Genomic DNA, 12957 nt, shown 5'->3' on the forward strand with positions numbered 1-12957 from the left:
TTCTTTTTTTTAAATTAACTTCATGTATATCACCATCTCACTCTTCACCAAACTTAGCAAAAGATGTTGTTTTATTCACTTCATAGTTTCTTTTTCTTTCAAGCGTCCGTTTCCTGTTTCTTTCATTTGGATTCTTAAATTTAGCCTTGTCTGAAGTAATCACGGTCCGTGGACAGGGAAACTGCATTGGGAGGTGGGGCTTGTCAGTGAAGCCCTTAATGTAGATTCATGTGGTTTTACTGGTTCTTTGAGAAATTAAAGTCATCTTGAAGACTTCTTTTTTTTGATGTAATTAGATTGCCCAGAAAAGAATATGTTAATATTCTGCTTGTTGATAAAAGTCCTGGCTCTCAGAGTTCTAGGAGGCACGTGGGAAACAAGGTCAGGCTGTCTCAGGATTCAGTGTGTAAATGTTTTCTTCATTCTTCCCCTGATTAAAGTAGCTACTTCTATCCTTAGGTGTTGCTGGTGTCTCACAAACCAAAGGCCTTTTTTTTTTTTTTTAATTAAAAAAAATGTTTTTAATTGAAGTATAATTGACATATAATACTAAATTAGTTTTATAGTCACATGCCTGGCTCAGTGGGTAGAGCATCATCTCAGGGTCATGAGTTGAAGCCCCGTGTTGGCTGTAGAGCTTACTTTAAATATTTAATAAATTAAAACATTTTTAAAAATCTAAATTAGTTTAAGGTATACTACATAGTGATTTAACAATTATTTACATGACAAAATGCTCACCAAGATAAGTGTATTACAGTAGTATCTCTACCCAGTACTGTACTTTTTATCCCAAAGATTTATTACTGGAAGTTTGTACCTCTTAATCCTTTTTGCTCATTTTGCACATCTCCCCAATACCCTTCCCTTTGGTGACCATCAGTTTGTATTTATGAGTCTGTTTCTGTCTTTGTTGTTGTACTAGTCTGTTCTCGATATTTGTGAGTTTTATTCTCCCTTTGTTGGTGTTCGTTTTCTCTTTTGTTTTTTAGACTCCCCATGTAAGTGAAATCATATGGTATTTGTCTTTGTTTGGCATGTTTTCCTTAGTATAATGCTCTCTAGGTTCATTCATGTTGTAAATGGCAAGATTTCTTTTTTGTGTGTGTGTGTGTGGCTAAATGTACCACATATTCTTCATTCATTTATCTATCACTGGACACTTGAGTATATCTTGGCTCTTCTAAACAACACTGCAATAAACATATGGGTGCACATATCTTTCCCAGTTAGCGTTTTCATTTTCTTCAAGTAAATACCCAACAGTGGAATTACTGGGATCCTATGGTACTTCTCTCGTTAGTGGCTGCACCACTTTACATCCCAGACACTGGTGCATGAGGGTTCCCTTTTCTCCACATCCTCACTGGCATTTTTTTTTGTCTTTGTGGTACTAGCCATTCTGAATATTATAATGTGATACATCTCATTGTGGTTTTGAGGCTCTCTTTAGCAAATAAGCCCTCTTTAGCAGAATTGGGGAAGGACAGAGATACTTGTTCACCATAGTTATGGAAATGATTTGGCAGAGTTTAAACCAGTGTTTCTTACTTTGACTTCTTTAGTACATTGTCCCTGCCACTTCCAGAGGCTCCTATGATGTCTAATGTATGCATCTTGGTGATTTTTTTTTAGGTCCAAACTCAGGTAGCTTCACAACTTTTTTTACAGGCTTTAGGATTTGGCCTCTTCCTGATTTGTCATATCCTTTCTTGTTCTTCTATCTGCTTTTTAGCTTTCAGTATTTCCATACCTACTGTGTTTTCTCCTGTTCATATTTTTGTCTGTTTTATGCCTTAAAAATCCTATTAAACAATGGAGTTTTTTGAGGAAGGAGTTTAAATGAAGGCAGATGTTTACACTCTGTCATTGTTACACTCATTGTCATCTCTAATATATTTTATATCATACTTTTTTGACATGATACAACTAGTTATTTAACTATAGTGCTGGGTTATGTTAGAGCATTGGTTAAACTACCATTAAAAAAGCTGAAATATACAGTGGCTATACAAGACAGACATCACTGTTACATGATAGTCAAGATAGTCAAGAGACGGATGGTTTGTGGCAGATTGCTGCACTTGGTCATTCAGGTCCCACGTTCCTTGTATCTTGTCAGTTTGCCATTTCTTAGGAGTTGCTTTTTTTTGTTTTTTTAAGATTTTATTTATTTGTTCATGAAAAAGAGAGAGAAAGAGAGAGACACAGGCAGAGGGAGAAGCAGGCTCCATGCAGGGATCCCGATGTGGGACTCGATCTCGGGTCTCCAGGATCAGGCCTTGGGCTGAAGGCAGAGCTAAACTGCTGAGCCACCCGGGCTGCCCTAGGAGTTGTTTTTGTGTTAGAAAGCCATCGCCGCAGGAAAGGGAATAGCTTACAGGAAAGGGAAACAAAGTGTAAAGGGTAGCTGGCTTCCTTTTTAGAGGAAGTGGACTGTAAGTCACTCAAAGGATCAACTGTAAGCTACTAAAAAGACTAGGACTTTGGTAACTTCTAGGTGGGAAGCTAATTAACCTGCTACAGCTCAGACTGGGGAGACCAGGCAGTCTGGGTCACAGAGGATGGTATCATGTTTGATTCCCCCAAAGCCATTCTTCGAGACAGGATTGGTTTTTCAGATAGCTTTCCAAAATTCTGAATAGGTTAGTTTTTATTTTGTTCTGTTCTTTATAGTCTTTATTCAAGTTTTCATGCTTATTTTGTGAGGTTAGGAACTACCCTAACGTTTAAGTAGGGTAGTTAGGTAGTTTAAACACTTAAGTGTTTAAGTCAGAAATTTTCGTTTATTTACTTTTTGTTAAAGTTTGTTATAATTATGTTTTAAAGAATTTTTTCTAATATTTAAACTTATAAAATGGATACTCGAGTATTTTTTCATAAAACAACATTGATTTCCATTTCTAGTCAGCTAAAACCAAGAGTTAAGAATATGTGGAAGTCATGCCACTGTCTTGTGTCTACAGGGGCCATTGAATTTAATTTTGATTTTCACTATAATTAGAATTAAAACTTTTACTTCAAATAGAAACCTTCAAATCAACAGTAGGTGATTTACTGATATGACAATTGTCATTAAAATTAGGCTAGATTAGAGAGGGCTGATATTATGAAGTAACAATCACTCTGATGCAATCAAGCTAACAAGGAAGGTGATCTGTTTTGTACATGAAGGGAAGACCATGCTCTTAGGAAGTTTTGTGAGCTCCGTGAAAGACCTGGGATTTTTATTACTTTTAGAAGATGAAAAGTTGTTACATATATTTTATCTAGCATGGTCATTTCTTCCTGTAATACCTACCAGAATCTTGATATATCATATTACTTATAATTTTAGAAGGACAATTGGCATGATACCTGCCTCAAGTTTTTGTTTCCGAATTTCTCATGTACAGAGAAACCCTGGTTAAAATTCCTTTTCTTTTGAGAATGCCGTGACCTTTGTGTTGAGGACAGTTGCATAAAGGAGATTCTAGTATAGTAATATATTCTGAAGAGAAGCAACTTAAAAACATGTCCATGTTTCAAAAATCTAAATTTCTCTAATTTTGTTTTATTTTTTAATCTTAAATTAGGCCACAGTGTCTTGTTATGACAGGTGCTCCAAACTCACGCCCAGCTTTACTTCATCTTGTTCATGATTTCACAAAAAATGTTGGTTTGATGATCTGTAGTCATGTACATATGGTAAGTGTTTTGTATTGTTTTTTATATTAAAACATTTTTTTTGCTCTGTGTATATAATTTGTAATTTGTGCTTTTCTGGTCTAAAACAATTTGACAAGATAAATCTGTTGAGTTTGGGGGTTTTTTTGAAGTTAGTTATTTTCTTCAAACTATTTTTGCCTCTAAACTGTCTCAAAACCTCATTTTAGAAAAGATTTTATAATTTAGAATTTTGTTTTTCTTATTTATATGAGATTTTACCAAACTATTTTTCTCTTATAAAGTGGTTTGTCCAAGAAAAGCTTCTTGATAACTAAAGAGTCTAAATGAAATACAGTATGTGTATTTTCTTACTAATATTTTTCATAATGTTCTGAGCACACTGGAAACTTTTACTACAAGAAGAAAAAAGAGTTTGGAGGAGGTAGATAAATCATGGTAAATATCTAGTACCCTATATATGAGAAGAGCAGAGTGAATACTGAAGTTCCAAGTTCAAACACTGCTAATTACCTGTTCACTTATGTTTTAACCATGAGTACTAACATTATAAAAAATAGTGGTAAATTTTTCAAACAAAAGCAGTTTTCTGTTTTTAGCCATCCTGGCTATTGAAAAGAATTGCTAGATGATGGGTCACCTGTTCTACCTGAGAAATTGGGAGTATTTGTCAGATCAGTTTTTGTCCCAAACTGTTTTGTTCATCTTGTTAGAAGTGTGTGTTGGATGCCCTATGTCTCAGCTCCTGCTAGAGTTGCTCTTCTGCTTGGAAGTAGCAAAGGCAAAGCCATGTCTGGTGGAGAAGATGGAGACACTGGCCTCAGGCCACCCATTAGGACCCGTGGAGTTTTTCAGTTTGTCTCCAAGTTGATCAGTTCAAGTTGGAGTTTTGACCACAAGAAATTACAAGTGAGACAATTTTCCTACCAGGAAAAACAAATTGTAGTTTTCCTTTACTTTTTCATGAACAATTAAAGTGTAGTTTTAAACCTACTTTTAGGTTTTTGCTTTATACATTTGCATATAACACATATCATGTGTTGCTTGCAAGGATCAAAATAGAATTGCAAGTTGAAAAAATCTCATTTCCTTAATTCTGTTCTTTACCATTTAGCAGAAGTATGAAGAAAAAAATGCATTTATATTTTACAGCAAACTTGCATTTAAAGTGGTATTTTCAGGCTCCTGAGAATTAATAACTCAGACATTGGGGACAAATGAAAAATAAGCTGGGAACCTTTTGTAGAAAAACAGAAGGCTCGCTCTTTCTCCACGTGATCTCCATTTTCAGTAATTTCTAATTGATATCATTTACTTGGTATATTGAAAATTTCCTATGGATACTTCATTGTGTATTTCTTGCTCTTTTTACTGCTGCCCCCTGGGCCTTAACGGTTCCATCAACCGTATCTTGTCGTAATCTTTAACACTGGAAAGAACTCATTGACCTGAAAATGAAATGTCATACTTCTCTCTCGTCCCCAAGGTTGAAGCACCTTGTTGAAGCTCGTACAACAGGGTGATTTCCATAAATGGGGAGTACATTATCTTTTAGTCAAAGGCATTATTCATATTTTTATCCAAAAGGGCCCTCGAAGACAAGCCATGAAAGAGATGTCTATTGATCAAGCCAAATATCAACGGTGGCTTATCAAAAACAAGATGAAGGCTTTTTATGCTCCAGTACATGCAGATGATTTGAGAGAAGGTGCACAGTATTTGATGCAGGTAAATATGTTAGACCTTTCATGTAACAAAATTTGAGTTTTGTGTAAGCCATTCTAGGTGTCATTCTTCATATTAATAGAAATGACATATCTTTTAAGATATATTTATTACCACTAACATGTAATTTGAGAGCTTAAGCAACTAAAGAGAAAATGATGTGCTGTTGGCTAACAGGTGAGAACCTATCTGGAAATTAACCTATTTCACTAAGATATTTCCCCTTCATTTTCTGTTATACCTCACTGAGGTTTTTTGTAAGTGGTAAGTAATGGCAGGCCTTATTTGATTCTTGAAAAATTCTAGTTCCTTTCTGTATTTCTATTTATTTACTAAGACTTCACTTTCAGTTTTGTGTATGACACAATAGTCACATGGGATTTGGAATTAATCTTGAACTTAAATGCTAGCCTTGCCACTTCCTCATTATGAAGTTTTGCTGAGCAAGTTACTCAACTTCTCCAAAATTTTCTCAATCAGCCCTAAAGGCTGTGGGAAGAAATAAATGGGTTGAGATAGTGTTTGACATCTTATTTTTATAGGAACTCCTTTCTTCAAAAGAAAGCTTAACTAGAATCCCAGTCACTGTGCTAATTGTGGACCTGTTTTGTTGAAGCAGAAGTGGGAGGCTCAGAGTGCTATCATCTGTGCCCATTCTGTTTTCATGTTTCACGTTTTTCAAACTCGACAAGCACAAGGGTAGGAATATCTTAGGTGATCCTCAGAAATAGTAAGGGGTGGAAGTAGGCTTTTTTGGGCAGATAGAAGCCCTTATCATAAACTACTATAATTAAGACATAGTGGTATTGAAGTAGTGGTAATTAGGTTAATGGAATAAAACAGAGAGGAGAAATAGAGCCACTCATATAGGAAATTTAATATATGATAGAGGTAGCATTAAGAGGATGGTATGGGCCAATTAATTATCTGTGTGAAAAAAATATATAATAGATCCTTACAAAGACTACACAAAAACTACTTCCAGATGGATTCAGGACTCAAACATGAAAGGCAAAATTTTAAAGTATAAAAAAGAAAATACAGAATAATTTTATGACTTTGGCCAGGGAAGGATTTTTTAAAATGAGACCCAAGAAAGTTGAACTAAGAAGAAGAGATTATTCTTTAGTTAAAATTTAGAATGTTGTGCTTCTGAAAAAAACACGAAAACAAAAGACACCGTAGACCAGAAAGAGACAACATGTTACTAGCGAAAGAATACAGCTCAGAGTATGTAAAGAAATCAGTAAGAGGAAAGAAAGGAGCAAAAATATAGGAAAAGAAGAGGAAGCATAAAGGGCAAAAGTAAAAATCAAAACCACAATACACATTTATTTCATACTCATTAGACTGACCAGAGTTTGGTCTGCCACTTTCAAGTATAAAGAACAGTAAGAGTGCTTGGAAATCTTTGCACTGCTGTAATAACCTAAATGGGACAACCACTTTGGTCCAGCAACCTGGCAGTGTCCTGCAAATTTGAAAGTGTGGGTGTTCTAGGACATCCCATTCTTATGTATGTACCTTAAAGAAACTTTTACACGTGTAGAGAAAGTTATATGAAACTGCAGAGCAGCATTACTTGTAGTAGTGACAAAGAACGGGAAGTAACTTTAATAACCATCCATTAAAGTTTTAAAGATCATAGTATAATCATGCAGTAGAATTCTGTGTGATAAAAGGAAATTCTACATAGCAACAAGGATAAACCTCAAAAACAAAGTATTAAGGAAAAGTAGCAAGCTAAAATGATAAGGACAATATGGAGATGCCATAAAATTTTAAATATATATAAATTGTATATATATGTATGCCTAAATAATGGAATATGTACAAATACAAAGAGAACATGAGAAGGAAACATAGGGTTTTTGAAATGTCTATTTTCTTTAGATAGTGGTTACATGATTATTCACTTTTCTATGCAAAATTCTTATTATTTCAAGTAAAATTCTACTTCTGGTCATAATGTTATTTCTAATGGGTAAATAATATTTGCTTTAGTACAATTTATAGGAGCATTTCTATAATATTTCTTTACTATGTATTTAATGAATATTATATAGGAAATGAAGGAAAATACTTCCTTAGAGCAGCGGTTCCTAAACTTCAGCATGCATCAGAATCATCTGGTGAACTTGTTAAAACAGACCACACTGGGTTCCACCTTTGGAATGATTGAGTAGGTCTGGAGTCAGTTTGAGGGATTTGCAGTTCTGAAACTTTAAAGGTGCTGCTGCTCCTGGTGTGATCTAGCAGCTATATTTTGAGGACCTCTGCCATTAAGGATTTCTGTTATAAAAACGATATTGTTGAGAATTAGGGTCCATTATCCTCACCACCCTCCTCCTCTACCTAATATGCTCACTCCAGTGGGTCCTGACAATTTCAGCAGTGTGGGGCATAGATTACTAGATTGCTAGATTGCAATTGCTATATTGCAGACAGCTGTCTGTGTAAAATAAACTTACAAATAGAATCAATCACTGACATCTTAGTGTAAATTGCCACTGGAAGTATTTCTCTTTCCTTTGTACCTTCTGGAAACTTGTTACATAAAGTGGCAAATGCCTGTATGTCTATTAGAGGTTTATAATCTTTGTCAAAATAGTTTTTTGTATGTTGATTTCTCTAGTGACTTATAGTTCAAGAGATGCTGTTTTTAGATGGTTCTCTTAGGTTTTACCGTACCTTATTCTCTGACTTTCTCTCTCCCTCTTTTATCTAATTACCAATGATAAGCATTTATCATTAAATTAGCATTTAAATATCCAACTTCCACGATAAAATTTGAGATTCACTATTTTAAAAAGAGGCAGTATTACCAGTAGCTTGCTTAAGGAGCCCTTTGGCAGTGACATATTAGCAATGCTGACTTGTTTATATATTTGGTTTTTTCTTTTCTTTACTTTTTTTTTTTTTTAATTTTTATTTATTTGTGATAGTCACAGAGAGAGAGAGAGAGAATGAGGCAGAGACACAGGCAGAGGGAGAAGCAGGCTCCATGCACCGGGAGCCCGACGTGGGATTCGATCCTGGGTCTCCAGGATCGCGCCCTGGGCCAAAGGCAGGCGCCAAACCGCTGCGCCACCCAGGGATCCCTACTTTTTTTTTTATTAATGGCAAGAGCCACTTAATTGCCCAATTTTAAACCTTCATCTCAAAGAGCAAAAACTCACTGTTCTTACTAAAATTTCAGATTATCAGATTATAAATTACATTATGATGGCCTATAAATCAAGTGGATCTCACTCAGAGTCTCATTATAAATATGACTCTACCTTTTTCTGGAACAAAATAGCCTCAAGTTATACTCTGTAATATATGCTGAGAGTTTCTGGCAGTTTTCCCCCTCATCAGCTACATTTTGAGGTAAACAGTAATTTCCTTTAAACTATTCAAAAATAAGTAGATCAAAATAATTTAACATTGACAATAAGAATATTTGAAATATAAATTATGTCCAGATCAGATAGCCAAGTCCTAAATAGATACTGAATCATGAGATAATGACTAATTTTAGCCATAACTATTAGCTGAACATTGTAACCATCCAGGACATGGAGCCAAAATACTAGAAGTTTTTTTTTTTTTTTTTCATAGATACTTTTTTTTTTTTTTTTAAGATTTTATTTATTTACAAGAGACAGAGAGAGGCAGAGACAGGGGCAGATGGAGAAGTAAAGTTCCCTGCGGGGGAGCTTGATGCAAGATTCCATCCCAGGACCCCAGGATCACACCCTGAGCTGAAGGCAGACACTCAATGACTGATCCACCCAGGTGGCCATTTTTCATTGATTTTGAAAATAATATATCACACAGCAGCCCATAACTGCACTTAAATAGATAACCATAATATTTGGAAATGTTTTTACTTAACACTGAAAGGCAAAAATGAAAGCTTTGTACCATTGTGGAAGTAAGTGGTTCTTTCTGTTGCAGTAAAAACACTTATGTTAATGCTCAGAAAAAATATAACAAAACACATTACTCATCAGCAAATTCTGGTGAAAGATGCACAGAAAATATTGCTAACGTTTCAGAGAAACAAATAACACAATAATATTTGAAACTAGAGATGACAGTCTCCGCTGAGAGTCGCCAAGGTTTCCTGCTGCAACAGTGCTTGGACGGAACCCAGCGCTCCTTGCCCCTACCCGTGCCCGCCGCTCAGAGCCAGCCCTCTGCTGTCTCTGCAACGCTCTCGGACCACTTCAAGGCCGCTGCCACTGCCTCTCCTCAGCTGCAGCCATGACGACCGCGTCCCCCTCACAGGTGCACCAGAAACTACCACCAGGAGGACTCAGAGGCCGCCATCAACCGCCAGATCAACCTGGAGCTCTGCGCGTCCTATGTCTACTTGCCCATGTCTTACTACTTTGTCACGATGATGCTTTGAAGAACTTTGCCAAATATTTTCTTCACTAATCCCCTGAAGAGAGGGAACATGCTGAGAAACTGATGAAGCTGCAGGTGGGAGGTGGTAGAATCTTCCTTCAGGAAAGGAAGTCACCAGACCGTGACGATTGGGAGAACAGGCTGAATGCAATGGAGTGTGCATTACACTTGGAAAAGAGCGTGAATCAGTCACTACTGGAACTGCACAAACTGGCCACTAATAAAAATGACCCCCACTTGTGTGACTTCATTGAGACTCATTACCTGAACGAGCAGGTGAAATCCATCAAAGAATTGGGTGACCACTGTAACCAACCTGCGCAAGATGGGGGCTCCCGAATCTGGCATGGCAGAGATCTCTTTGACAAGCATACCTTGGGAAACGGTGATAGTGAGAGCTAAGTCTTAAGGCTGTCTTCCCATAGCCATAAGGGTGACTTCCCTGATCACTGAGGCAGTGCATGCATGTTGGGGTTACCTTTACCTTTTCTATAAGTTGTACCAAAACATCTACTTCTTTCATTTGTACTATTCCTTCAAATAAAGTAATTTGGAACACACCCCCCCCCCCAATGAAAAGAAAGAAACTAGAGATAAGCTTCAAAGGATTGCATTTTGCCTAATTGGTTTCAATCATGGAATTTCATGAAAAACTGATTTTTCTTATGAACCATTAGAGAAATCTGTTCCAGAGAAGATATATTTTCAGTAATAAATTATTCTTTAAAACACATGATGTTTTATGGAAACTGAAAACATTACTTCTGACTGAATAGCCACTTTGATTAGAATTTACAAAGGATTTAGGGATGAGTGGTACATTTGAAATTTCTTTGCTCAGTCATTCAAGGCAAAGTTATTGAAATAATGAAGTTAAAACAGCACGAAGTGCAGCAGGATGTTATTGTTAATTTTATACAATTTATAAAACTTTTTAATTATAAGATGGTGACAGAAGTTTGTGATGTACCATCATGAAGTTACTGGTATTCTTGTGGCTTATAGCTCTTTAAAAAGCTCTAAAACTTAAAGATGTTTCTTGCTTTTCTTTTACAAAAAAATAAAAAAAAACTTTGTGATTAGTGGCCATCTTGATACCTAATAATTGTAAAAAAACAATAATGAATATTTTTTAACTGTCCCTTCAAGGCAAAGAGTTGTTTTCAATATTGAGTGGTAAAAAATCTTATTTTTTGAAAGAAACTTGTGCATAGTGAGAATGTTTTGAGAATGAATTTAAGCTTTATATGCTTAGGAATATTTCTAATTATCCCAAGTCCTTAGGACAGTGTGTAGCCCATGGTCAGCCATTAATAAATATTTGAATTAATTTAATCTGCAAAATATGATTTATGTATGTCATGTTTAAAAACTAGTCTGTGGGGGTGCGGGCTCAGTCAGTACAACATGTTGCTTTTGATCTCTGGGTCATGAGTTTGAGCCCACACATTGGGAGTAGAGCTTCCTTAAAAGATAAAAAAAAGTAACCTCACATCATGCACAAAAATTGACTCCAAATATATCAGCAATGTAGGAGCTAAAACCATAAAAGTCTTGGAAGAAAACATAAAGGTAAACTTTCATGACCTTAGATATGGCAGTGGAGTCTTAGATATGACACCAAAAGCATGAACAATAAAGGAAAAAAGTAGATAAACTGGACATCATCAAAATTAAAAACTTTTGTGCATCGAAGGACATCATCAAGAAAGTGAAAAGACAACTTACAGAATGGAAGAAAATATTTGTAAATCATGCATCTGATCAAGTTTAATATCCAGAATATATAGAACTCCTAAAACGGAGAAAAAGACAGACAACCCAGTTCAAAATTGGCAAGAGAGTAAACGTTTCTCCAAGGAGGATCTTAAGATAGCTAATAAGCACATGAAAAGATGCTCAATATCATTAATCATTAGGAAAATGCATATCAAAATCACATTGAGATACTCTTTCACTCCTAGGATATGTATAATTTAAAACAACCCCGCCCTAAATAAATAAATACATACATACATACATACATACATAAATAAATAAATAAAAAGAGTTGCTAAGGATGTGTAGAAATTGAGCCCTGTGCATTGCTGATGGGAACATAATATGCTCTGGGAAACAGTTCAGTGGTTCCTCAGAAAGCAAAATGTGGAATCCACATATGACCAGCAATTCTACTCGACATATACACAAAGAAATTGGTGCAGGGCATCACAGAGGTTCTTATTTTTGTATGCCAGTGTTCTTAGCGTTTCTCACAGGAGCCAAAAGGTAGAAACAGTGCAGGTTTCCCATCAACAGATAAATGAATAAACAAAATGTGGTATTTACAAACAGTGGAATACCATTCAGCCACAGAAAGGAATGTAGTTCTGATACATGCTGTAATGCCTATAAACCTGAAAGACATGATGCTAAATAAAATAATCCAGTCACAAGGGACGAACACTGTATGATTATACTTACATGAAACATCGAGGTTAAGCAAATTCAAGTAGCAGAAGTATATTAAATGTCACCAGGACCTGGAGGGAGACAAGAAATGGGTAATTACTGCTTTGGTGGTTATAGAATTTGTCTTTGGGGCATTGAGAGGGCTTCGTAAATAGAGAATGGGGTTCAAAAATGAGTGTGCTTTATTGTCTTAGAAGAGATTCATTGGATTTGGGGATATGTTAAGCATATTGAATTCCAATTCATAATGAAGTTGCACAAAAAAATGGAAAACTGAGGAAGGAAATTAACCACTTTTCAGGAGAAATTTGCACATCGTTGGTAGAATTAAGTCAAATTTAATGTTGATGTAATTCGAACTGCAACCAATAATGCTTGTCTTCCATTTGCTCTTTTGCTTCTCGGTTTTAATAGCTATCACAATACATACTGAAGAATACCACTGTATCATTATGATTTTATGAAAGATTAGATATATTCTATTATCTTCTTACTAAAATTATGAAAATGTTAGTAAATCATACGAGTATAAAAATGTTCATTTAGAATTTTTAAAGTGTTTATCTTCAATTTTTATGTTTAGTCCTACATAGTACATGTAATGTAGTATACATAATTTAAAAACATGCATGTATTAGATGCTCAAGAATCTTTGCTAATAAGGATGCACAGTCTAAAAATGTTTATAGCCTGTCCATTTGGAGGTTTTGATCCTTT

General features: G+C 35.5%; 1 protein-coding gene, 1 long non-coding RNA gene and 1 pseudogene across 6 annotated transcripts in view; 2 read left to right on the forward strand and 1 right to left on the reverse strand.

Moving 5' to 3' along the window:
- The window catches only part of SLC12A2 (solute carrier family 12 member 2), a 112675-nt gene that overhangs the window by 78576 nt on the left and 21142 nt on the right, over positions 1-12957 (forward strand). For both annotated transcript variants that reach the window (XM_025433338.3, XM_025433337.3), the window contains exons 16-17: positions 3576-3687; positions 5254-5394. In XM_025433338.3, coding sequence (XP_025289123.1) covers positions 3576-3687; positions 5254-5394 — 253 coding nt within the window. The remainder of the gene's footprint in view (positions 1-3575; positions 3688-5253; positions 5395-12957) is intronic.
- The window catches only part of LOC112650546 (uncharacterized), a 101463-nt gene that overhangs the window by 60415 nt on the left and 28091 nt on the right, over positions 1-12957 (reverse strand). For 2 of the 4 annotated variants that reach the window (XR_007413947.1, XR_007413945.1), the window contains exons 2-3: positions 12253-12311; positions 11518-11584 (exon numbers count right to left, since the gene is read on the reverse strand). This is a non-coding gene — a long non-coding RNA (uncharacterized LOC112650546). The remainder of the gene's footprint in view (positions 1-11517; positions 11585-12252; positions 12312-12957) is intronic. The other 2 variants (XR_007413946.1, XR_003130267.3) reach the window with 1 other exon arrangement.
- LOC112650545 (ferritin heavy chain-like) lies at positions 8467-11788 on the forward strand (annotated as a pseudogene).

The sequence above is a fragment of the Canis lupus genome, chromosome 11, assembly GCF_003254725.2.
Source record: "Canis lupus dingo isolate Sandy chromosome 11, ASM325472v2, whole genome shotgun sequence".
Classification (NCBI taxonomy): domain Eukaryota; kingdom Metazoa; phylum Chordata; class Mammalia; order Carnivora; family Canidae; genus Canis; species Canis lupus.